The 25103-nt window shown below is 47.8% G+C and overlaps 1 protein-coding gene across 2 annotated transcripts in view; it reads right to left on the bottom strand.

The window, feature by feature from the left end:
• Positions 1-281: 281 nt before the first annotated feature.
• Positions 282-25103, bottom strand: part of PCNX3 (pecanex 3) — a 1956057-nt gene continuing 1931235 nt past the window's right edge. For both annotated transcript variants that reach the window (XM_069644841.1, XM_069644840.1), the window contains one exon: positions 282-941. In XM_069644841.1, the coding sequence (XP_069500942.1) occupies positions 744-941 (198 nt within the window). In that variant the 3' untranslated portion in view covers positions 282-743. The remainder of the gene's footprint in view (positions 942-25103) is intronic.

Consider the following 25103-nt stretch of genomic DNA (forward strand, 5'->3'; position numbering starts at 1 on the left):
AAGGGTTACAACTACTTCACACAGTTGACAGTTACCTAGGTTCTAGCCCAAGTGACCATGCAGCAAATTAAACACGTTGCGGTTTACAGGCGTTATGTCAATGCACCTTGGTCAGTCAAATTAGTCATTATCGACAAGCCTTTCAGAACCTGCTTAACCGATCAGAAGGAGGATATGATAGTTCAGTGGTGGCCATAATTATGTATTTGTATCAGTCTGGATAGAACAAATCCTCAAGCCCTGACCTACAGATGAAGTATAAAGTGCAATGCAATGCAAGATTGTTTTAAATTTCTTTTTATAAATTTCTCTTTCAAACAAAATACAGATCAGACAAAAAATAAAACCCTCCAACAGAAAAAAATAGTGTCTGTAGTTTTCATTTTCTCTTTCAAAAAGTGTCCGAGTCTCACGAGCTTCTTTAATAGCAGAATTGTCAACTTTGTTTCCTAGTATAACTGAGTCCTCCCTCTTTCAGTCCTCAAAAAGGAAAAAGGAGGTCAGTATTGCCACATTCCCACCCGTGTACCCCTGACTACACCTGAAGAGCATGGAAGGCAAGATGATTGGGTGTTGAAAGAATTTGTCATTGCCCCCTTGCTTCTTGGGTATGGAAGCAGCCAGTCAGAGAGACGCTGTGGCTGACTGAGTCTCTGGCACCCATTGCCGGCCGGGCACTGCTGTCTTCCCCCATGGGGGGCCAGCTCTCCGCTGTGCTGCCCGTAGCAGTGTCTCTCGAGTCATCAGTACTGGTGCTCCAGTAGAGGTTGTGCTGCCGGGCTTTCTTTCTCCTCTTTGGGGGCCCAGTGACCCAGGCTTGGTGCTCCGTCCACAGAGCACTGCTGCTGAAGTTCAGAGTCTGGTAACCTATCTGCCAGTGGAGAGAGGTTGATTTCGTCTTTGGGAACGTGGCTCACATCAGAGGGCTGGTACATAGGAGGCTGGTAAATTGATAAAAAGAGAAAAAGTGAGTTAGTGCATGTGATTATACTAGATTGATACAGGAGAACAGATTGGAAATAAGGAAAAAGGTCTGAACTACTTCCTGTAAATCTAGCACTCTTATTCTAAACACTCCTAAAATTTACCGACCCAAGGCAATGGCCAAAAATCTATGTGTGCAGCTTCACATTGTTTCCATCCAGGAGTCCTTCTCAGGGACTCCCCATATTGTGCGTTAGAAGAGACAAGCCCCATTTCTCAATTTCGTGGGATGTTTCCATTTTCTGTTGTGGCTTGCATGTCATACTTTTAACCACCATAAGAAATTGTGGTGTGGAATTAGAACTAGTAGTGAGAATACTTATTACCCCCATCTAGCATTTAACTCCTTTGTTCGTCACACTATCTTGATGGTTATTTATTCCTTGTATCACTCCTCTGCTGTGTCATTTCTTTGCCCCAGGACAGTAGACTAGGTGAACTGTTTTATTGCTTTGTCACAGTATATTTTTTGTATACACTTTCAACAAGCTGCAGCACACCCCCATCTACCGAGAACTACAGAAAAATAATTGCAAAGCACAGGTGGAATGGGAAGTGGTTACATTGTAGGCCAATCACGCCTCAGTAAACATGTGTCCTCTTTTTGTGATGCTGTTCCTCTTCAAAATGCAGTCTTTCCAGAGGATTTTCCAGGGCTTTCATTTTAGGTTGTCTATGGGATAATATGTGTTCAGACTCTATTAGCAAACAATATACATGACAATCCTCAAAGATCAAGGTGAATTGTTAGGGATGTAGATCTAATTAGATGCCAGTTTCCACAGTTTATGTTCTGCCGGCCACCAGCGAGAAGCGCGACGTGTGTGAGCCGACACCCAAGAGAGCATCATCCTTCTCCCTAGCAGCCATATGACAGGTGGTGGACAGGTAAGTTGGGCATGCATGCAGGGTACAGGTGAGTGGAGGTGGGGACAATAGGGCGACATTCCAGGGGGAAGCTTCAGCCAGCGGCCCACCGCAATGTCTCACTTTGGGAAGCATCATTTGGACATAATTCATTTACCCGGTCACCCACATTTATTAATTGTACATCTGGTTACTGAATTATCTGAATACAGCAACATAGGTTCTTCACTTAAATAGACTTGTTAGGGGGTAAAAGGCCATAGGCATGACCATCAAAAAGTGTAATAAACATTTTATAGTGCGACAATCAACAATGATACTAGATTATGGAATACAAGAAACAGAAAATATAGTTACCACCTGTAGTGGTAGAGTGTATGATGAGCATTAGTCACATCTAGCCAAGTAAAGAATAACCACATATGACAGGTGAAGGAAACGGAAGAAACAAAAGAAGCAAATAAATGTTTGCTGTGGGCACTAATACATAGACAAAAGAAGGAGAAATTACTTACTGTAACAAGGATCGAAATTGGGATTTGTTGGCCAGGAGCAAAAAGCAGCTCCTGGGTATCCGGCATAACCAGTTTGGCAGGAGCTACCTCTGGTGAACCAGGAGCTAGTACAGACTGTGCAGCAAATCTAACTTTGCGCAGGATGCAAACTCTAAATGGCCCTTAAGTGGTAAGTGGGGTTGGGAGTTAGGAACGGAGGGAGGGAAAAAATAAAATAAAATAATAAAAACGTACATGCGTCCCTGGCGGAGGACGATGGAAGCCTCTGCACGACTGGTGGCTGCCATTGTCCCCCTGTGGAGACAAAGGAGGCGGAAGGTAAGTGGGGTGGGGAGAGGACGGAGGAAAGGGAAACATTTTAAAAAAAAAAGCCTTACCTGAGTCCCCGGCGGGGGGCGAAGGCAGTCTCTCAGCCGTGGGGAGGCTCGGAGCTGGGATGGCCCCGCTTCGAGCCTCATCATTGGCTGAGGGGCTGCCACGCCCCCCGCCGGGTACAATGGCTGTGGAATCCTGGCCGAGGGATTCCCAGCCGGGTAATGCCTCTGCGAGGGCCAATCAGAATGGTTGTTTCATTCTGATTGCGCCCTCGCCGGGTACTAATGTCCTTTATATACATCCACAAACATACACAGTTAATAACACATAGTAAGGTTTGTATGGCACCACTTGCTGCATGAATCAAAAGTAGTTCCTGGTAGCTGTTGGTTTCAAGCTAACCAGGTTCTCCTTGGATATAGCCAGGAGCTAAATAGCTCCCAGCTCCTGGCAATTTCGAACCCTGCGTAATGTTCTTTCTATGGATTCTTCTCCCGCAGAGTCTTCATCTGATAGATATCTGATAGATATCCTCATCCAGCTCTGCTTCCTTCGGAACAACTTCGACAGTGGACCTCGACTCGGCTGTCGATCCGTCTTGCTCTGTGCTTGATCTTCGGCTCCGGACAGAACGTCAGATGCTGTATATATACCACGTCACTATGCCCCCACACCTCATTTTCTCCCTTTTTTTACCCTGAGCTCGACTGCTGCATAAGAAAACAGAGAAAAAAGCAGGCTAACCAGCCCATAAAAGGTTAATACAACAATAAACTTCCCAAGGGAAGAAAAACCTTGTGAAAGACACCACAACCTGTAGCATCAGAAAAGGATTTTTTTGATTGGAGAGAAAAAACATGGGTCATGAAAGACAGAATACAGTCATAAAAAGGCCATCACCAGGTGTCAACCCACTACAGAAGAGATGCGCACCAAACACCAAACATTCTGAGCAGGGATGAATGGGTGGGGAGATGAGGATCTGTGGGAGAAGAATCCATAGAAAGAACATTATGGTAAGTAATTTCTCTTTCAACGGATTGCCTTTCTCCTGCAGATTCCCCATCTGATATACTCCCCAAGAAGTGAGGCAAAGGAGCGGGTAAAAATTTACATTAACAGATTTTGCAGCACAGCCTGGCCAAAATGTGCATCAGCCCCATTGGCAACATCTAGACTGTAGTGCCTAGCTAAAGTGTGAAGTGAGGATCATGCAGCCGCACGACAAATATCCCCAAGCGGGACTCCCGCAGTTGACGCAGAGACCCCTCTAGTCGAGTGTGCCCCGATGCCAGAAGCACTCCACTGTGCAGAAAACGATCCACCGGGATAGTGTTTGTTTCGTTACTACTACTTTACAAGCTAGAGAACAGGCCACGAAGAGTTGGTCAGATTTCTGGAATTCAGACGTCCTTGCGGCACAGAAACTCAGGCCCATTTGGGATCTAGTCGATGGAAATGTTGCTCTTCCTTGGATAGAAGACTGGCAGGTCAATGGCCTGCGATAGATGAAACCCGGACACCACCTTAGGTAGAAATCCCAGCCTTACTTTCATCAAGACCGTCACTCGAAAGAACCACAGGAAGGGCAGTTTGCAACAAAGGGCCTGCAATTCACAAACCCGCCTAGCAGATTTTATTGTCACTAAGAAGGCTGTCATCAAAGAGAGAAGCTGCAAAGAACAGGCACGGATGGGCTCAAAGGGAGCCGTCATTAGGAAAGTTAGAACCAGATTAAGAGCCCAATCTGTGACAACAAAAGGAGTTGACAGAAATTCATTTACAAGGCCCTACAGGAATTGAGCCATCACCGGGATCGTGAAATATGAACCCTGATCCGTGGACCTTTTAAACACAGACAACATCCCCTAAAATCCTTTGACTGTGGTAACCTGAAGGCCTGCTGAGGCCAGTGACAGAAGGAACTCCATCAATGCAGTGGTGGGGCAAGAGATAGGATCAATCCAGCATTCCCTGCACCACACTTCAAATCCTCTCCACCTGCACGCGTACAGAGATCTTGTAGATGGTCTGCGTGCAGCCAGCAACACCTCAAGCACCTCCTCAGAGAGGTCCCAGTCTTCAAATCTAATCCTTTCAAGAGCCACACATGTAGGTTGCGGGTCTATGGGCTCGGGTGAAGCACCCGACCTTCCGACTGGGTTAGGAGATCCAAGCACTGAGGCAACCTAAGAGGTGGTCAGATTCAGAATGCCAGAGTACGACGTCCTCCTTGCCCAGTCTGGGGCGATCAAGATCATGGTTGCACAAAACCCCTTGAGCCTCATGAGAACCCAAGGAATGACCGGAATTGGAGAGAAGGCATAGTGGAGAGGGAAGGCCCAGTCCACCAGAAACGCATTGCCCTAGTGCGCCCTTCGCTGGGAATTCCCTCAAGCAAAACTGTCTGCACTTCCTGTTGACTCAGTGGCAAACAGGTCCACTGATGGGATACCCCAGTGAGAGAAGACCTCCTCTAGGACTTCCTGGCACACTTCTCAAGTGTGAGACCATGCTATGCCTGCTCAGAGCATCTGCCAAACTGTTCTCTGTCCCCGCCAGATGGAGTGTCGAGACCGAGATCCTGTACTCCAATAGTCAGAACCACAGCTGTATCACCTCTATGCAGAGAGGGGGCAGTGCACGCCACCTTGCTTGTACAGGTAGTGCAATCAGCACATGTGTCCCCTTCATAGACGGAGCAAATGCTCCCAAGGCTAACCTGATGGCTCGCAACTCCAGCCTGTAGATGTGCCACCTGGCTTCCATTGCTGACCAAAGACGGTTCACCTGCAAGTCCTCGCAGCCCCAACCCTTCAGAGATGCATCCGTGACCATTTGGGCCTGAGGCCATGGAGCCAGAAGGGCTCCCCCGTCATGAGAGTTCTGCTGTTGGCCCACCAACCAAGGTCGTCGACCACTGTTCTGGATACCTCGAGGGAGTCGAAAGGGTACAGAGAAACTGGGACCAGTGGACCTGTAGGAGCCATTGAAGAGTTCTCATGCGCAGCCTGGCCACTAGAAAGATACATGAGGCCTAAAAGGCGGAGGAGGGAAGATGCTGATAAGGTGGCGTGGTTCCGGAACAGGTTCACCATCTGCGCAATGCTGTTGGCTGTCTCCTCAGTGGTACGGGGGGAAGGAAAGGCCTTCCCCACTCGATTGTCTAGAACTGCTCCAATTAATTGGAGCCTCTGGACTGACGTCACATGGGACTTCAAGTTCAGGGAGAAGCCCAGCATGCGGAGTAGTGAGCAGGTGTCCTCCAGGTGAGACAAAACCCACTCCGCCGACTTCCCCCGGATCAGCCAGTCATCCAGGTACTGGAATACATGGAGTCCGGATCTCCTGAGGTGAGCAGCGACTACTGCCATGAGCTTGGCGTCTTCACCAAGGGTCTTCCCTTGGAGCAGAGGTCTACCGAAAGGGAAGCACCTTGAACTGATGGTGCATGTCCCCTCTGAGGAACCTCAGGAACTTCCTGTGCTTTTGATGTATCGGGATATGGAAACAAGCGTCCTGCAAATCTATAGACTCCAGCCAGTCCTGCAATTCTAGAGCGTGGAGAATTTCTATCAACGTCACCAACTTGAACTTGTCTTTCTTCAGGAACTTGTTGAAGGCCCTGAGGTCCAAAACGGGACGGAGACCTCCTCCTTTCATGGGCACTAGGAAATACCGGAAATACCAGCCCCAACCTCTCTGCTCGGGTAGTACCTCTTCCACTGCACCCTTCAACATCAGGGCTCTCAGTTCCTCCTGGAGCTCCTGTCCCGGTTGACTTGAAGGTGGTGGGGGTCTGTCCGGAAATTTCCTTGAAAAGGGCAGACAATAGCCCCACCGCATGAGCTCCAGTGCCCAGGCATCAGAAGTAATCTCCCGCCACTGGGGCCAATACTCTGCCAGCTGTCATGGGAGGTCAAAATCAAAGCGGTTTAGAGGACAGAGCCGCCCCCACCGCTGCTTGTTGGCCTCTAGAAGCCCCCCTGCCCCTTACGGTGCACAAGAAATGCTTCCGCCATTGGCTGGCCTGCGGGAACGGCGCCTTCCTGAGGCGAAGCTGAAGGCAGGTTTGGCCGGATGCGGCGCTAAGCCCAATGATTTCAAAGCGATCCTCTACTCCTCAATTTCTCTAAGGAATCATCTGCCTTGTGGCCGAAAAGAGTTCGCCCTGAAAGGGCATGCCCAGCAGTTTGTTTTGGACACTAGTCGAAAAGCCTGAAGAAATCAAATAGGCATGCCTCCTCAATGCAATCGCTGATGCCATCTAACGGGCCATGCAGTCGGCCGCGTCCAGGCCTGTTTGCAACGACTGCCCGGCCTCCTCTTTCCCATCCTCTACAGCTGTATGAAGCTGTCTTGCATTTTTTTCATCAGGGATATACTGCGTGGTACTTCACAAAACCACTAGCTCCACTTGTGGCTTTCAGAACCACGCTGCCTGATGTGAAAACTGCCTTGGCCAAGGCATCAATTCTCGTGCGTTCTCCATCAGGCGTCAGATTTGAAGTCGAAGATGCTGGTCTGGAGGAGACTGTGGCAGCTTGTACGACAAGACCTTCCGGGGAAGGGTGAGAAGCCAAAAATGAAGAGTCTCCTCTTGCCGGCCCATACCTTCCGGTCATGGTGGAGCTGACCGGGGGATGGAGCAGGGATGCTGCCACAGAGAGGCTTACAGGGTCGGCAATCGCTGGATTCAGAGGCATCTTCCGTTCTGCAACCGGACCCTTGTCCAGTATATCTGTAAGTTTGCACCCTTAAACTGGCACTGATGAAGCCTGCAGTCAACCACCCTCTCTACCAGTGCCCTAAACTTGGCTCCGGTGTGGGTATAGGGTTGGTTTTACAGAAACTCCAGGTCAGGTGAAGTGTCCAGCCCGCTAGCATCATGAAGCCCCAGGGCCAGCTTTAAGAGCTGAGCCTGATCGCCAAATTAATCAATGCCCCCTGTGCCCATGAACATGGGATCAACTCCTCCCTGGTCATCGACGCAGGAAATGGATGACATAGTGCTGAAAATAAACGGTCGGGGGGAGCGGGGTAAAGGATTTGGTGACTGTCGGCATTGATCGAGGCTGTTGCACTGGGACAGCGTCAGAGACGCTCAAATCTTGTTTTGCGCGGGAAGGCACCAGCATCAAAGGTTTTGACACCTTCTTCAGGGTTAAGCCCAAAGGCTTCCCTGAGGCCGATGGCGTCGGCACTGGGGCTTGTAAGGGGTCGGTATTACGGAGCGCGGCTGTCGCCTCCAAGGACGGACACTCGACCGTGCTTGAGATTTTGAAGGCAGTCAGCCTAGCGCAAGTTCAGCCACCCGTTCACACACCGATTGCAGGGGCATATTATTGCACAACATAAACCCCTCCATGTTGTGACCCATGCCGTGGCACCAGAGGCATATCTCGGATGGGTCGGTAAACGACATTTTGGAGTGGCAGTCAGAACGCCGCTTGAAACCCTAAACACGGGCAACGGACATCTGGTGGATGAGGAAAAAAATCTAATTCTGGTGAAAAAACATCAAATAGAGTCGAAGGCCCGATCACTGAGTTCCTAAAGCAGCGTGTCGAGTGTGCTGAAAGAACGGAGGTGTGGGGCGTAGTGATGTGGTATATATACACAAAGCCTGATGTCACGTCCGGAGCCGACGATCAAGCACTGAGCAAAAAGGATCAACAATCGAGTCGAGGTCCACTACACCACATGTCAAAGTTTTTCCAAAGCAGCAGAGCTGTATGAGGATATCCATCAGATGAGGAATCTGCGGGAGAAAGGCAATCCATTTAATATTTAGTTTTAGTAGAAAGATTGGTTCACTATGACAATGCATTACTTACCGTAAGAGCATTTCTGATGGTTGTATCTGCTTAGATTCACATGCTGTGCATAGGTCCGACATCCAGTGGTCACTGCGGAGTATTGCATTTTGTTTTTCGTAGTCGAAAAGGGGACGTCGACAAGGCGTGTCTGTAACACTATCCCTATAGTGACGTGCGTTGTACCCACAATCCCTCACGCGTCGAGGTCCCTCTGTTTGTATTTTTCTGCCCTGAGGGAGCCTTCTAGACATGAGTGAGTACAAAAAAGAGAGAGAAATATAGAAAAAGGATGTCTATGTTCCTTCCATCCGAGCGGGGAGGAAGGGTGGGCGCATGTGAATCTAAGCAGATACAACCATCAGAAATGCTCTTACGGTAAGTAATGCATTGTCTTCTGATGTTTGTTAATCTGCTTAGAATCACATGCTGTGCATAGACTAGCGAGCAGTACCCGGAGTTGGCGGTGGGTTATGAGAAGGAACAGTAGAGAAAAGATGTCTTAATACTGCCTGTCCCACCTGGGAGTCAGATCTAGAGTGTGCATCTAGACAGTAGTGTTTTGTAAAGGTGTGCACAGAGCTCCAGGTAGCCGCTTTGCAGATGGACTCAAGGGGAACATTTGCAATGAATGCTATGGACGCCCCTGTGCCTCGAGTAGAATGTGCTCTTGGCCTAAAGGGCAGTTCTCTCTTAGCAAGAGTATAGCAGAGAGTGATGCATTGAACAATCCATCTAGAAATAGTGGACTTTGAAACTGCATCCCCTTCTCTTCCTGCTGCCACCGAGACGAAGAACTGATTAGTCTTCCTCAGTGGTCTGGTTCTTTCCATGTAGAACATGACCGCTCTGCGGACATCTAGTGTGTGCAGAGTCCTTTCTCCCAAGTTGGAAGGATTTTGAAAGAACGCTGGTAGTTCTATAGACTGGTTTACGTGGAATTTTGAGATGAATTTCGGAGCAAACCTTGGGTGAGTCCGTAGAACCACTTTATCTCTGTGAACTGTAACAAAGGGGTCTAGAACAGAAAGAGCCTGTAGTTCACTTACTCTCCTGATGGAGGTGATAGCTATTAGAAAAGCAGTCTTAAGAGTGAGGTCTTTAAGCTATGCTTTGTGCATGGGTTCAAATGGTGAGCCCATGAGTCTGGTAAGTACCACGTTAAGGTCCCATCCGGGAGCTGGGTCAGCTATCAGGGGGTGTATTCTCCTTACTCCCTCCATGAAGGCCTTTATAACAGGGATCTTCCACCACGACACTTTGAGTTGGGAAGTGGTGTATGCAGAAAGTGCCGCTAGGTGGACTTTAATGGAATTGAACACTAGACCTGAATCCAATAAATGGGTCAGGTATAGAACAATATGTGTGGGAGAGCAGTCAATTGGGTTGATGCTCTTTCCTCTGCACCAGATGACAAATCTCTTCCATTTGCTAGAATAGCAGTGGCGAGTGTTAGGTTTTCTGGCTTCCCTGAGGATGTCCATGCATCTCTGCGGGAGCTGTAGATGTCCGAATTCTATGATCTCAGGAGCCAGGCTGCTAAGTTCATGTTCTGGGGGCATGGATGCAGAGTCCTGCCCCTGTCTTGTGACAGCATGTTGTACGGGCAGGGGAGTTTCACTGGGGGAGATAGAGACATCTCCATCAAGTGAGCAACCATGGCTGTCGGGCCCACATTGGGGCCACTAGTATCATGGTTACTTGTTCCTGGTGCATTTTGTGCACCACCTTGTTGAGAAGGGGAGTCGGGGGAAAAGCGTAAATACATTTCCCTGACCATTGAATCGACAGACCGTTCCCCTTGGATTGGTTCTGGGGGTACCTGGAGGCGTAACTTTGGCATTGTGAGTTCTCCAGGGTTGCGAACAGGTCTATTTCTGGGAATCCCCATTGCGTGAAGACGTCGAAGACGATGTCTTCGTGCAGTCGCCATTCGTACTCTTCGGGCAGGGGGAAATCCCTGCTGAGTTTGTCTGCCAGCAGATTGAGTTCCCCTGGTACATGTTGTGACAGTAGGAACATATTCTGTTTGAGAGCCCACTTCCATATATTTTGGGCCAGTTTGGACAGTCCTGGAGAGTGGGTCCCCCCTGCTTGTTGATGTAATACATGGCTGTGGTGCTGTCTGTAAGGACCATAACTGTCCTGCCTTGTAGGTGTTCCTGGAAGGCTTTTAGCGCCTTGAACACCGCTAGTAGCTCCAGAAGATTGATGTGTTTGGATGCTACGTTCGGAGTCCACTCTCCGTGAGCAGTCTGATGGGATAGGTGAGCCCCGCATCCTGTGAGGGATGCGTCTGTGGTTAGAGTGGCTTCCGCCGCGGGTGTGACAAAGGGTTTCCCTTTTTCCAGGTTTTCCTTTGTCCACCACCGTAGCGAGAGAACTAAGGCCTGCGAGACCACCACTAGATCGTCCCATAGTCCGCTGGCCTGACACCACTGGCTGTTGAGCCACTCTTGCATTGGGTGCATGCGCAGGCGCGCGTGAGATACCAAATAAATACACGACGCCATCATGCCTAGCAAGCGCATTGCTTTGCGTACCGTCACCTCTCGACCGGCCACATATTGAGGGATCTGAAACAGCATGTTTTGGACCCTCTCTTTGGAGGGGAAGACGAGGCCGTCCTTTGTTTGAATTAGAGCCCCTAGGAATTGTTTGATTTGGCTGGGGTCTAGGCTGGACTTCTTTTTGTTGTTGGAGAAGCCCAACTGGAACAAAAGGTCTACAGTCTTTTGGGTATTGGAGAAGCATGTTTCTAAGAATCCCCTGTTATGAGCCAGTCGTCGAGGTAAGGGTAAACTGGGATGGACAACCTGCGCAGGTGGGCCGCTGCCACTGCCAGCACCTTTGTGAATACCCTTGGTGCAGATGCTATGCCGAAGGGTAGCACTCTGAACTGGTAGTGTTTGCCCTCTATCATGAACCAGAGGTATTTTCTGTGCGCTGGCAACATTAAAATATGAAAGTATGCATCTTTCATGTCCAATGTTGTCATGTAATCTCCCTGTGATAGCAGTGGGATCACTTCTTGTAAGGTCACCATACAAAACTTTTGGGGTTTGATAAACTTGTTCGCTGGGCGCAGATCTAATACAGGGCGCATGGTTAGATCCTTTTTGGGTACAAGGAAGTACACTGAATAAATACCTTCCGTTACCTGAGATAGAGGCACGACCTCTATGGCTCCTTTTTCCAGCATTAGTTGTACTTCTTGGAGAAGGATGGCAAGATGTTCCGGTGTCATGCGACGTCCCCTCGGGGGTTTATATGTTGGGGAACTGTTGAATTCGATGCAGTATCCGTGGGCTACGGTGGAAAGTACCCAGCGGTCTGACGTTATACCCTCCCATGCTGGAAGAAAGGATGTTATCCGGCCCCCGACCGGTGTTGCATGGGAGGGGACGCGAATCTTCACGTCACTTAGTGTTGTTGGGGGCTTGGGAGCCTCTGGGGGTGGACCCCCGGCCTCTTCCTTTGCCCCGGCGCTGGCCTCTTTGGCTGTACTGGCCACTATTGGTCTGGAAATTGGTGGCAGGGTACTGTTGCTGCTGGTTTTGTTGTTGGCGTTGGCCACAAAAAAAGCGTTTGTTGCCATAGCCGCGCCTGGTAGAGGGCTTAGAGATCTGGTCAAGAGTTTTGATAGTATCAAACTCTTTTTTAGCCATCTCCAGAGCCTCATCCACCGCTTTCCTGAAGAGGTTTGAGTCTTCAACAGGTTTATTTATTAAAGACGCCTGTGTCTCCGGTTTGAACCCTGAGTTGCGCAGCCATACGTGGCGTTTTAGGATTATTCCCTGAACTAGGGAATGTCCCGCAGTTTCTGCCGCATCCAGAGAGCTCTTTACAATACTCTGGTTGACCTGGGTTCCTTCGCCAATAGTTGTAAGCAGGCGTGTGCGTAATGGTTCCGGCGCTTCTTCGGCGTCTTTGCGCAGTTTGGCCCACTGCGCGTCCGCATAGCTAGCGAGCAAAGAATTGTTGTTTGCAATTCTTGCCGAAAAGGCAGCCGAGGATGTAACTCTTTTTGCAAGGGCATATAACCGCTTGCCCTCTTTGTCAGGTGGTGCCTCACTGGTGGAAAGTGGTACCCCTGCCCTCTTTCTTGTGTTGGTTACTACCAGGGAATCCGGAATGGAATGTCCCCTGATGTACAGCGGGTCTGAGGGTGAAGGAGTGAAAAGTTTTTCAATTCTAGGATTGACCCCTCTGATTAGTGCGGGTGTGGACAGCGAAGGGATGATTCTTCTCTTCACCGAAGCGAGGAGGGGAATGGTCTGACTGACCGGGGGTTTCTCCTTAATTACTCTTTCCACAAAGTCTAATTCAGGGGAGAGCTCCCCAGTGTCCAGTTCGAAATGTGCTGCTGCTCTGCGCAACAGGGCATTAAATGTGGGCTGATCGTCAATGGGAGACGTGTTTCTAATAGGTGAATTGTCAGGAGGATTTAGGTTCAGGACATCAGTGTCGGAATATATTGATGGGGATTGCCAGGGGTGAAGGGTCCTTCTTCTGGATTCTCTCCGAAGCCTTCTCCTACCAAGTCTGGGCTGTCTTCCAGACCTTCCTCCTGGTTCCGTCCCTCTTCCTCGTCCATAAAATCCTCCTCTTCCTCAAAATAATGTTCTTCCCCAGTGAGGTCATACACACTATGGAAGTCTGAGGCTGTGTCCTGGTGGGGATTGACTAGTCTCGGAATTTTGCCCCTGGGGTCCTCCTGAGGCCCTTCTCTTATTCTCTTGGGAGTGGGAGGGTTCTGGGTATTCATAAACCTCTCCATTCTTTCCATGCAGAGATGGAGCCTTTCCATGGTTTCATGGGGTACCCCTGAGCGGTCTAGCGGGGGAAAATTGGTGTCTTGTAGCTGAAAACGGCTCGACCTCTCCCACAACGTCGAGGAAAGTGTCCGTCGCCCTCCGAAAAGCCTTCAGGTGTTTTGGGAATCCCTTCGACTGAAGGAGATCGTCCCTGTCTTTCTTTGGGCATTTTCGGCGTGTCTTTCGACCTTTGCGTAGCGCTCGACGAGTCTTTCGGCGTACGCTTGTGGGCGTCGGCTACCACGATCCTCGCCAAGCTCTCAGCGACTCGTTTGTCAGCGGAGGGCTGTGGTTTCGACGTTATGGTTGTCGATCGCTCTACGGCGGCATGCGCTTTCTGCTGATGCGCGCCGGCCGATGATTTGGGGGCGGCGCCCTTATTTGCCGAAAGCCCAGTCGCTGGTCGCAGTTGCGGTTGCGAGAGGGGCTTCGAACCCGAACGGTCCGAGGAGGCCGCCGGTGAAACCTGCGTCTCCTTGGGCGCTGATGCTCTCTTCGCCTTCGACGAAGAAGAGCCATGGGTTGTGTGCTTATGTGTGGTCTTGTGTGCGTCAATGTCGCCGGGGTGTTCATCCCCATAAGCAGGGCGTGAGCCGAGCCCGTCGGGGCCGGGGACAGACGACGAAGCGCGTGTGCGCTCTCTAGGGGGGTTTTCGACTTCCGTAGCGGAGGTCGTGGTATCACGTTCCTCGTCACTGTCGGAGGTAGCGACGGTGGGTGGAGCGTCGGCCTTCGACATAGCGTAGGCCGCCCACCTCTTGACCCTACGGTCTTTTAGAGTTTTCGGCTTAAGAAGCCGACAAGCCGTGCAACCTTCCTCTTTGTGATCGAGGGGCAAGCAGCGGTTACACCGTGAATGCTTGTCCTTCCAAGTAAACTTGCCCTTGCAAAACGGGCAAAACCTAAAGGGTGTCCTCTCCATAGCCGAGGCAATAAATCGTGATAACCACCCCAAGGGAAAGGAAGGGGAAAAGGAAAGGCATTCTCAGAAAAGAACTAGAGATGTCCCACGACCCCCACTCTCCCTACTGTATTTGGCCTGCGAGGCCAGGCCACGTGTTCGGCAACGCCGAAGGATCTCCTCCGCTCGTCCCCTCCGTCGAAGATCTTGCTCGGCAGAGACAGCTTCACAACAGCGTCGAGGGGGGGGATCGATATGTTCTATATTAATCTAGGAAAACGACCAAAGGTCGAGGAGATGAAATCTGCAATGTCTCTCGAGGAGCTCCGCGTAAAGGCGACCAGTAGCTGGGCGGAAAAAAACAATCTGAGGGACCTCACGCGTGAGGGATTGTGGGTACAACGCACGTCACTATAGGGATAGTGTTACAGACACGCCTTGTCGACGTCCCCTTTTCGACTACGAAAAACAAAATGCAATACTCCGCAGTGACCACTGGATGTCGGACCTATGCACAGCATGTGATTCTAAGCAGATTAACAAACATCAGAAATACACATTATGCTAACAAAATCAAATTACACCGAACATGATATTTGGAATACATGCGAGTAATGCAAATAAGAACAAAGTATTTGTTCCTTGGGTTCTGCATTTTAATTGCAAAAATCAGGATGGTGCTCCACGATATCATTATGAATTAAGAGAACAGCACATTGTGCGATCTAGGGCACTACGCTTGGATGGGTTAAGCAAATTCAAGCACTACCTAGGTACACTCTGCATCCAAAACTAACAGTGCATTTATTTTAATGCTTGCATGATGGCACTAGGGTTCTGCATCAGCTCCAAACATGATGCTGCTGAACATATAGTTTTATATGACTTTATGCATAACAAAATCACTAGAACATAGATATCAGGAAATACAAAAATAGCAAAAGCAGTAAAGTGCACTGTGGCGAATCCCAGGGTATTGTCAATGCTCCCATCTGGGGAGCCCCTGCCCACGAAACCAGGGAGGTGAGGCCACTACTTGATAGTCCCCCTGTGGGTGGTACTCAGTGGGTGGGGGGGGATCTCATGGGGAGGGAAACCCCCTATGAGACTAGTGACAACTATCAGGGGGAAACCTAGGTAATTCCCATCCTCCACTCCTACCTCCTCATCCTCCTACCTTACACCAACCTCTATAAGTTTCTGCAAGGTGGAAGACTCCAACCTTGTAGAACACACTGAGACGAGGAAGAGTAGGGGCTACCCATGCAGAGTACATAAAGAAACTGTGACGAGGAGGATCCCACTTAACCCACTGGAAAGTAATAAGGATAACACTGGACGAAGATGATCTGCAAAGGAAAAACAAGCACAACGCAAAACCAAGATAAGCGTTTCATTCAATATGGGCATTTCAAATGCATAAAAAGGTAAGAAGGACTGCAAAGTTCATCCACCATGGAGGAGCCGCAATAGCCAGCTTGGTTCAGAGGGGAAGAAAGCAGATTGCAATGCCAAAAAGGAAGCAATGAACTCCGGGACCAGTCTGACGTGGGAGAACCACTTGACAGCCCCGCCTAGGGAAGCTCCAGGCGCTCCTTACTAAGGGACGACATGAGGAGGGAGAGCCGCGCAGCCCACAGAAAGTTTGTCGCTTCAGCAATAAGGCCGACCATGAGAGCCGGGGAAGCCCCACAGCTGATTGCAGCTGCCAGGCAAGACCCAAGACGATTGCGGACCGCAAGAGAAATTATGTTTGTCGCTGGGAGAGTGCTGGGGCCCCAAGAAGGTGGTGGAAAGCCCAAAAGGGGAGAGCAAGCCAGAAATACAGGGTCTTGGACACTGAAGAAAGGGAAGAAACAATATTATATTTTGGTCGTATGATAGCACTTAGCAGGAGAGTGAACCAAGTCTATCAGAACGGAAAGCTACACAAGGGATGCGAGTCTGGGAGCTGCAACCACAAAAAAGCCGAGAATACAGGGTCTGGGACTCTAACCCAGGGAAGAGATTCAGACATACATTGGAGCGCACAATAGTACTTGACAGAAGAGTAAACCAAGTCTATCAAGAAGGAAAGCCACATGACAACAGCCAGGGGAAGGGAGACATTCCACCACCAACCCTGAACTGTCTGAGCAGCCCGAGAAATGCAATGGGGAAGGGAGGCGTTCCAACAGGAAAACTGTGTTCTTTGAGAAGCCTCAACAAGGCTAGGGCAGGGGAGACATTACCCCAGCAGCCACTGTGTTATTTATGTGAGACAGACATGGTATCAAAAGATGACACAGACAACTTAAGTATAATTCAAAAACCTTTATTTTACGGGGCAGGATGGTGCAACACCTAACTTGCTCTATCTCTAAGGTGGGAATGTTCCTTATATAAAAGAAAACTAATGGAGAGTCTAAGTCTGTCAGTCAAAAGCAAAATACTGTCTGTGTCATGACCTATGCTTGTCCTCACTTTACAATAACCATGTGTAGGGAATATCCATATCTTAATAAACTAAATGGTGTTCAAAAGTAAAACAACTTGTCGTTGGAGATCTTCTCTGGCTCCCTTCCCCAAGTTCAAGATAGTCAGATTCACAAAAGTTCTAAAGATTTCTCAGGATTCCCTTACCACTTGTTCACAGTATCTTAATTCACAAACTTCCTTGGGCTTATCCGGATTCCCTTTTCCTGAACTCAAAGCCCTCTTGTTCACACTCTTCGATGGGTTTCTCAGGCTTCCCCTGCCCAAGTTCAAACTCCTTTGCTTTCACACCAATGTTCAACATGTCAAGTTCCACTTTTCAAAACATAACAGTTCAACTTGCTTCTGTAGGGTTCTCTTACCCATATTCAATGACTCCTCTTGGTTCATTCAATTTCAACTTGCCACACAGTTCACTTATTCAAATGGGGTCCACCCATTACAGGTCGCACAACCAGGTGCCCTTGGCTTTAGCTGTGCCCTCTTGTTTAGGTCCTTTAGCCAAAATAAGATTATCTTTCAACATTCACTTTCTTTATAAATTATAGTTTCTTCATATTTTCTTTACTGGGTTTCTGTGGTTCTCCTAGGTCACTCCCCTGCCTGGAAACCTTCTCTGTATATTTGTTTACGGTGGTGTCTCTGCTGCCTTCCTGGATCACTCTCCCGCCTAGGCGCCACCCCGATGCTTAATTAAACCTTTGCTGGATCTCTGTGGGTTTCCTCGGTCAGTCACTCCCCTGTCTGGAAACCCTCCCGTTATACTTCTTTATGGTGGGGTTTCTTCGGCACTCCTGGATCCATCTCCAGCCTGGTGGCCACCCCAATGCTTAATTATTCCTTACAGTTTTTCTTGGGGCTTTTGCTCACACTTCATCTCTTCTCATAGCTCCCCTTTCCTCTCAATGCTTTTTTGCTCACATTTCAAGGCTTCACACAGCTCCCCTTTTCTAGAGGTCTTCCTTTTTGACACAGAGGCTGTTTACTTTAAAGTATATTTCACATGTAGACTTTCGAAAAGGTCCCATCCCTTCTTTAAAGAAACGTGACCATGCCGATACAATGTATACTTTAAAGCTGGATGGAAAAGACATTCTTCCTCTAGCACTCACAATCAAAGTCACACAGGGTTTTTCAGCCTCTCACACTCACCGGCTCCCCTTTGAAGACTTTCCTTTTTATTGTGCTTTCCACAAACTTTGCGAAATGCCTCTTATGGGTTCTTCCTCTACCCACTCAGGCACTCCAGCACCATCACAGTGCCCTGGGGGGCGAGCACTCCTCTTGGTGGGTAGAAGAATGGCCCTCAGCTGACCACCTTCCTCTGTTTCGCCTCTGTCCCAAGGATATACAGCATTTTTCTGTACCACTTAAGACATTAATGAGATGGCTCAGGCCTTGCAAATTCTTTAAAATTCTGCTAAACCTGCAGGTCGAGTAACTTAGTTTACCTACTTGACCTAAGAGAAATGCACTCGACCCATGGCAACAGATGAACACATTTAAATATGCTTTCTGTAAAATGGTGCATGTCGCCACAAACCCACTTTATGTTTTGCACACTGCTGCCACCCAGAGGCAAGCCATGCACAGTGAAACTTGTATTTGACATTTACTGCAAACAAAGTAAATGTTGCATAAACATTTCAAATATCCACTACAAATGGTACTCGTCCTTCATAAAATCTACTCGGCTATGCAAGTGGGTGAGTAGTGTTTGCGAGCCCAGGATTAGTGTCTGTTAAATGTTAGCTGCATGAATGGACACAAATATGTAGATAAGATAAAACTCTCTGAAAACACTTTAGCAAGCTCTCTCTCCCGCAGTTGCTAATAGATAATGCAGTCATAATCATAGAGCAAAGCAAGCTCTGGAGGCTAATTGCAATGTATGATATTTCAGTAGATCTGTAGATGTACAGATTGGATGGAACTATTGATCACTAATTATGTGTAAACATCTAGTTAGCTTTGTGTATTCATTATGTAAGAGCAAATAAAGTAAGAGACTAAGCAGAGTGGACTGGGTAGCAGGCAGAGAACTGGACGAACTAGATGGAATATCGTAGTTTACTACGGCCATCTCACTTTCAGGGTAGCTGGTATAAAGCTCAGATGTATGCAACCAGCAAGTCGCAGAACAAGGCTTGCCATCAAAAGCATTTGGCTGCATCATCATGTATCATCATGTACATTTTTGATAGTTGCATATGATATGAACCGGTGTTGCTCTGTGTCGTCTTGCTTCCAAGGCGAGCACGTTGCCCCTGAGCTAATCTACTGAGACTGTATTCTAAATCATCAATGTGATGCATCTTCCAAAACAAAATGAATATAGTTAGCTTAATAAAAGTCATCATCCAGATTACTATTGGTTCTCAATTAGTTGAAAACAAAATCTTGCCTAGCACTCTCACACAGGCCTTTGGCAAACTGTGCTACAGATAGTACATGATCCCCCAAAGGTTACATGCGATAGCACCAGACTATTCAGACCACTGTTGGTACGGATGTGGCCAATTGGGAGACTTTATACACATCTGGTGGAAATGCCTGACAATACAGTCCTACTGGCAGGAAATCAAGTCAAGAATAAAAGATATCACTGGAGTCGTGCTCCCTATGTGCCCTTGCATCTTACTACTAGGAGATGTGCCCGAGGATGGCACATACCCATCCTCTGGCTCCAGGGCGGAACTAATAACACAGCTGCTACTGGCGGTTAAACTGACCAGAGCACACTTCTGGAAAACGAAGGAAGGACCGATATTGTTCTACTGGTGTTTCAAGATTTGGGAAGTCATTGCCATGGAAAGACTGACCGCACACACAACTAAAAACATGCCACTATTCTCCCAAATATGGGCCCCATTATTCGAGTATGTACAGGACAAAGAACATATGCTTTTTAGGCCTCAAATTCTAAGGCACCCATTACAGGGATGAGGCATTAAGCAAAGAGAAACATTAAGGATTGAGGGGTATTTTGGAAGAAAGATTTGCTGAGTAGAGGCATGGACCAGGACACAAACTGCATTGAGAGACAAGAGATGTAACCAGTCATTACTACGTTTTTGAATTATTATTTTATGCATCAACCTTATTACTTACTTTTGTTGGGGGGGAATATATTGGTTTAAAAAGAAACAAACTGAAATGTCGATGTTGTTACAAGGAATGATATGTTGGTGTTGCTATATTGCAATGTTCATTGAGATTTCAATACAAAGATGTACTTGGAAGAAAAAAAGAGTGGAGGAGAACTACTACACACTCTCTCCATTAGCCCCTTTGAGCTTGCAGTGAACAGAGAAAAGAGGTTGGAGAGAGCCCTGAGGGAAAGAGAGGAATGCAGGGCGAACTGTGCTTTCATTGAACAGGGTAACCTAAATAGCTAGCTTTGCTATACAAGTGTCAATTTAATTAGCACACCTACAGAATTGAGTAGCAAATTGCTATGCAACACTGCTTATTTTATGCCTTTTTTAGGAGGCCTGAGAAAGGTCAGGGGAAGGGAGACATTCCCCCAACAGAGACTTAAACAACCCAAAAACACAAGGAAGGTTATGGGGAGGGAGTCACCCCCCCCTAACACAGTGAACTGGGGCAAGAGGGGAGGGAGTCATCCATCTGGTCAAGAAAGCTGAGGAACCATATATTCCGAAGACGACAAAGTGAAAACAACTATGATAGAGAAGGAACACTGGTTGTGAACTATGTTTTGAGAAACCCACTGAAGCTGGAACTTTATGTTACTTGCGAACAAGATTACAACCTGAGGAAGGGAGACGTCTTCTCAGAAGACAGTCTCAATTTGGAGTTGTTGAAACTTGCCCCATTTAGTTCAGTATGTAAGGGAACTAAATATGTTTTTGACACAGGACGGTGGTCTCTTACTCTGGACATCCTGACAATTTCCATAGTATTTTTAGTTGAGGCAGGGAAACCAACATTATGGCTAGTTAAGTGTTTTTCCTCCTTTATTTTCCTGTAATAAAGGTCTTTACCAATCATCATGCCACCATTGTGTCAGACCCTGACAGTACCTAAAAATCCTAAGCCACAATCGAAATAGGCTCAATGCCTACCTCATCAGTACAGTACAGTGCACACCTGAAGCTCAATCCCTCCAAGCCTGAATTACTACCGCTGACCAACAACACCGAATGACTGACCAGGCTCTTTGCTATGAACGTCGAGGGCTTTACACTCCAACTGACCACCTACATCAACATACACCACTCTTTCAAAAAACACATAGCAAGGAAAACAAACATCATGGTACCAACTTTCTCCCCTGCAGAAAATCAAGCCATTCACCACAACAAGGAACTTTCAATTGCTGTTCAAATCTTGGTCTCTCGCATCTTGATGATGATGGTAGCAATGCTCTCCTGGAAAGCTTTCCAGAGAACACCATGGCACTACTGAGATTTTTCCTACATGCTGGTGGACAACTCAAAGGACTCTGCAAGTCCAACCACATCACCACAACCCTCACTGAACTGCACTGGCTCCCGCTACAACCACATAGCAACTTAAAATCCTGCTTCATCTACAAGCCTGTCACCCTCAAGTCCCCAAGCTACTTCACTAGGAATCTTGGCATCTTTGGAAGCCTACGATCTACAAGAAGCTAGGACATGTGCAGACTTGAACTTTGCCTCCACAGTAGGGAAAGAACCAGAAGACAAGCCTTCTCCGTCTATGACCCTACACGCTGGAATCTCCTCCCAGTCAACACTAGACTGGTTGCCTCGCTTCTATATTTCAGGAAGGAGTTCAAGACCCATCCCTTCAAGAAATGTATCCTCTTTAAGAAATTATGTCTCCACTCCACACGTAACCTGAGACTCAGACATCTGGTTCACACCAGTTTCCTCCGCTGGTTGCTTGAAGACCTCCTGCTTCGTAACTGCCAGCTCTCCCCAAACCCTGTTGTTAGCTCCCAGCTCCCCTGATTTGATTCTTTGTGATCTGCTTCCCTCACTGTGTACTTTCCCTATGACTTGTAAAGTGCTCCATTGCTTCCCAAAGCTATGTCCACGCTTAATAAAGACCCTAATAATATTTTAATGGGTATTCAGCACAATTTGACTGTTTAGTAAAATATTCAAGTACGTGTAAATTAGTTTAGAAACTTTGTTCCATTAAAGTTTTTGGAAAAACCTTTAAATTCTGGCGACATGTCCTCCACGTCAAATCGGAGGTGATCAAGATGAAGGGGGAACAGATCTGCCTCAGTCTTCCGAGTACCAGAGGAATGATTGGAATGGGGGTAGGCACAAAGAGGAGGTTGTAGTCCCACTACACAATTATTGCATCCTGCAGCAGTCCTTTGTGATGGAATACCCTGGAGCGTATCAATGCGCACTTCTTTATCTTGAGGATGAAGAGACAAAGTAACATGTGAGCTGTTGCCCAAGTGCTTGGCACTTGAAAAAAATATCTTGGGTAGCTTAAAACGTTGAGATTCAAAATGCACGCACAAACAAATGTAAATAAGGCTTTGAGAGTTCATTTCAATGCATATCCAATTTGTATCGGTTATCAATTGTTCCTTTTTGGAAGAATCTTGTTGATGTCAGGGTCGTTTTTTTAAAGAGAAACAGCAACGTGACACTTGGTGTCTGATAAAGCTTTTAGAACACAGGGTGCTTTCTCAAGGTAAAAAATGCTTACTCAATATTACAGAGTTAAGCTTGCTACTGCAGGTACTGCTAGAGAAAACGGGGGGGGGGCAAGGATTTTGTGCATTTAAAAGGCTCTACAGGGGGGGAACTGAAGGTAAAAGGCTAAAAGGAAAATGGGAGGCAGATGTTGGGTACCAGATATCGGAGAAGGAATTGACAAGTCCAGAAGGTTTCACGGAATGCTAGATTCCAACTGGTCCAATTTAATCTCCTGCATAGAGTATATGTGACCCCAACAAGATTATGTGCAAACTATTGGGGCAGGGTGATTAAAGGGGTGAATGGGTTATTGGGGACAAAACAGGAGTGTAAGCCAAAAGTATGCATATGGGAGATCCTTTCAGGGGGAAAGAGGCATAAGGCACGGAACAGGATGGCGAGATTCCTACTAATAAGCCAAACCCTGAATGGCAATTGCTTGGAAACATCCACAAGGACCGTCAATAACGTCATGGCAGGGAGATTCCCGTAGATGGGGAATAGCTGAACTTGAGATATTACAGGCAGCTAAGGCTTACACGGAGGGAGAAGGTATAACGGAAGACTGGGGCCAGCTGCTTAACGATTTGGCTATACCCAATGTCCTGAAACCACCATGAGGAATGGGAAAAGGTGGAGGTGAGACGGTAGGGAGAGGGAAGGGAAGGAGAGGGGTGGGGAGAGGCCTTGGAGGGAACCCTCAGGGGGATATTTGCATACTTTGCCTGCTAATTACAGGGAATGGGGAGGCTGACTGTGAGGGAGATGAGAAGGAGAAGTTAGGGGGGGTTTTAGGGCAATCGGTCAAGAAAATGGGATTTAGGGCGGTTGGGGGGGAAGGGATGGAAGGGGATGTTGGGCTTGCTATCGGTTTGTCTTATTTTCACAAAATGCTAATAAAGAGTGTTTAAAAAAAATATATATTACAGAGTTCAGAAATATAATATTGATATATTTGTGGTGAGCAGTCGCAAAGTTTGAGACGCTGATGGAGGCAAAGAAGAGCCCACCTTGGATTTCTCCTTCGTCGCCTTGTCCTCCAATGGCAAGTGGAGTTTTGAAGGGGTCAAGGACTTTCTCTTTGAGTGCGTGACCCTCGCCGGCAGGCACACCATAGATGTGGTCAGTGATGGCGATATTGACCTTCCCGAGCCAGGACCTGCAGCAGCGGCGAACCCTGTGGGATAGGCGGAGAGCAGCCTTGCCTTCTTTTGGACCCCTGTGGGCGGGGCGTCCTCAAAGGACCTCAACATCTTATCTGAGGGAGTCGGATCATGGGACTGGCCGGTCGTGGGGGAAGCATGACCATGCCCGGAGGCCGAGTCAGAGGCCTTACTCGACTAACCACGCCGCCAGCCTGCTGTAGCAGTCCTTCCTAGTCTTCTTCGAAAACCAATGGCAGACCTCTCATCCCTCCTCATCATGGTCCGGATGCAGGCAGTAAAGACAACTGTGGTGTCGATCCTCCACGAAAACATTCCTTAGTCCACATTTTACACAGAGTTTAAAGAGGCATCTCTTCTCCTGGGTCATGGTGAAAAAGGCATTAAGTAGGCCCAAGCCTAGGCCTTCCGATGAAAGAGCCTCCACGTAGCTTGCTCTTCACGGACAGCAGGTCCCCGCTGCCGGCAGTCGACCTCTGGTTGAACGATAAATCCCAAAATCGGTCAAAACTTTCACATTATACTAAAAAACTCAATCACAAAATATTAGGAAAAAGCTTGGAGAGCACTAAGATGACTCCCAACAACTTAGTGTGCAGCAAAAGTCTGAAGATGGCCACCAGGGGTGGAGCTTAGGGAGAGGACTGTCATTGGAGGTGGGAAGTATGACCCAGTGGACAGTGATTGGTTTAGAGGAGGAATACAGTTTTAAAGCAAAAGTGAAATTGTTTTTTCTTTTACCGAGGATGCCCAGCCTGACGACGGGGAACAATCATGAGCATGTGAATCCATGCCAGACCCCATGCTGGAGAAGCACTGCTGCTTTAGTGTTCTGGGAGCACAGGCCATCATGCTTACAAAGCTCGGGATAGGAAATGATACATTTATCTAACTCTAAATTACCGCCTATGTCGAAACCAGAAGAATGTACTGACTGATCATATCACCTTGTGGGAATCAGAGTAAATCTGGCCACAAAATACAGCCCACAACTAGATCATTAGAAATGGGATCACCAACTTAAAAAAGGCCTTCAAGCTCCTATGCAGAATATCACACATGTTGTCTAAGCTGAAAATTAAAAACTATGCTGTGATTAGTGGAGGCGGTGTGCAAAATGTCAGGACCTTTGAATGCAGGAACTTTGTCGATGAGGTATGTAACAACATCACGTTCTTGTCTTAAAATTCTGGCAGTGTGAGGATTTTAGGGACTGTGGACCTCAACTATGATACAGGATGGCAGACCCAGAGGAGGTATAAGGGGGGCTCAACGCTGTGAGCTCGGACTGAGGCATATTTGCTTATCATAGGACTGACAAGAAAACCATCTGATTCATCATATCCCTAGATGAGGATCAATAAGCACATGACCTTCTTAGAATTCAGGCTGGACATTTTAATACTCAATCTAAGAAAGGGGAAATCCACATCTATTAGACACCCACCTGTGGGTAGGCTGGAATCTACAAAAGAAAGCAAACTCGCAGAAATACTTGTGAGCACGCACACCTAATCACAATATAAGTTTGGGTCCCGCAATATTTGCAGACCCGGCGCTGGGTCCACGGGCCATGTG

The sequence above is a fragment of the Ambystoma mexicanum genome, chromosome 2p (assembly GCF_040938575.1).
Source record: "Ambystoma mexicanum isolate Mex_15411 chromosome 2p, UKY_AmexF1_1, whole genome shotgun sequence".
In the NCBI taxonomy this organism is placed as follows: domain Eukaryota; kingdom Metazoa; phylum Chordata; class Amphibia; order Caudata; family Ambystomatidae; genus Ambystoma; species Ambystoma mexicanum.